The 1791-nt window shown below is 42.7% G+C and overlaps 1 protein-coding gene across 1 annotated transcript; it reads left to right on the top strand.

Moving 5' to 3' along the window:
• Positions 1-872: 872 nt before the first annotated feature.
• LOC123255484 (serum amyloid A protein) lies at positions 873-1786 on the top strand (the record flags this gene model as incomplete). Its single annotated transcript, XM_044684268.1, has 2 exons — positions 873-1040; positions 1673-1786. Coding segments are annotated over exons 1-2 (242 nt in total), but the record flags the coding sequence as incomplete, so codon positions are not given.
• Positions 1787-1791: the final 5 nt, after the last annotated feature.

Genomic DNA, 1791 nt, shown 5'->3' with positions numbered 1-1791 from the left:
GAAAATGGTGCTCCATAAAAGATGTTCAAAGATATATGTGCCCTTAGTTTTGGCAGGAGGAATAGCAGTGAGGTTCAAGGCATAGAGAAGGAGCCTCCAAAACAAGAAAACCTGAGTTCGTGTTCTGTCTCTAACATCACTGACTCTCTGACCTTGGGCAAATGACTTAACCATTGTGTGCCCCCAAACACCTCTTCAAGACTCTAAGGTCTGCAGCAAGTGGCAAGTGCTATGTGAGTTACCCCACCAGAACTTCCTCACTGAGAAGACCTAGACTGGACAATCCAAGCCAGAACTTGGAAGCTTTAGGAGAAGTCCTTCTTCCTATGTGTTTCTCTGTTGTCCAGCTTAAAGAAAGGCACCACCAGGTTGGCCTACTGTTCTATACAGACAGAGGTCTCTTCTCTGAAAAAGACAAATGTCTGGAAGGGAGGAGAGAAACTGAGAGAAGATACAAAGAGATATGGAATCCTGTAACCAAGCAATGGCAGTTCTAGGATTTGTAGAGATAACCTAGATTTGTGCAGCTTGTCTTTATGGGGTGTTTGTAGAGACAGCCCTAAAATGTAATAGTATATAGTTATATTTATAAACCATAGAGGTTCTGATAAAAGGAGAGACCAAATTCTTAAATGGATACACATCAGTATTTAAAAGGAAACCAAAATGATGAATTTGGAGTTGTATTTTCAGATTGAGTGTGAGAAATGGTAGATATTTTCAGTAATGTGAGTAACATGTTATTTCTACATGTTATTTCCATGAGTTACAGGGACCTGGGGAAAGGCAGCCACTCTGCCCAGAAATATAAATCTTTAAGTCAATAGAGGAATGATATTTATTACCTGATTCATGTCCCTGAGTTTTCCTCCACTTTTGACTCAAGATCATCTCTTTCCAGGTGCTGGAGATATGTGGAGGGCCTACAGGGACATGCGTGAAGCCAATTATAAAAATTCAGACAAATACTTCCATGCTCGTGGAAATTATGATGCTGCCCAGAGGGGACCTGGTGGGGTCTGGGCAGCTGAAGTGATCAGGTAAACCCCTGACAGTGGAGACCATCTCAGCTCTCTTTGAGCCATAGGAATTCTCTAGGAATTGTATCTCCTTCTCTGTATCCCTTTCAAGCCAAAGTCCTACAAAGCTAGCCCTCAAACTTCCTGATTGACACAGACTGTAGCAGGGGCTGGAATATTATGGGTAAAAGAGCTTTAATGACCAATTTTGACACCAGAGGCAAAGACAGGATGGGGATCTGTGAGCCCCTACTCTGAGAGAATGGTGGAAGAACAGCAGCTTACAAGCCACACTCAAGTTTCCATAGGCTCCAAGTTTTATCGAGAACTTAAGATTCATCATTTCTATTGGAGGAATGTAGTAATGGGTTTCTGTGTCCTTTTTAGAGATGAACTCACTGAAACACATGGTTAAGTGATGTGATAAATAGCAAACACTAACCTGAGGATGTAAAACCAGATCCTAACAAGTTGGAGTCTGGTCCTGTCTCCTTGATGCCACACCGATTCTCTGTATAGATATACTCTTGTCATAGCTCATACCCCAACCATAACAAAGGAAGGTGAAGAGTCCCAAGAAGGTTAGTTGCCCAGAGTAGGATTTTGGATTTTGATCTGTCTACTTACCTCTTTTCTGTCTTCCTATTTTTCAGTGATGGCCGAGAATTCTTCCAGGGTGGCAGCAGCGGCAGAGGAGTGGAGGATTCTAGGGCAGACCAATTTGCAAATAAATGGGGCAGGAGTGGCAAAGACCCCAATCATTTCAGGCCCC

This window comes from Gracilinanus agilis, unplaced genomic scaffold (assembly GCF_016433145.1).
Source record: "Gracilinanus agilis isolate LMUSP501 unplaced genomic scaffold, AgileGrace unplaced_scaffold47299, whole genome shotgun sequence".
Classification (NCBI taxonomy): domain Eukaryota; kingdom Metazoa; phylum Chordata; class Mammalia; order Didelphimorphia; family Didelphidae; genus Gracilinanus; species Gracilinanus agilis.
The sequence above is the reverse complement of the archived record's forward strand: the minus strand, read 5'-3'. Positions and strand labels throughout refer to the sequence as shown.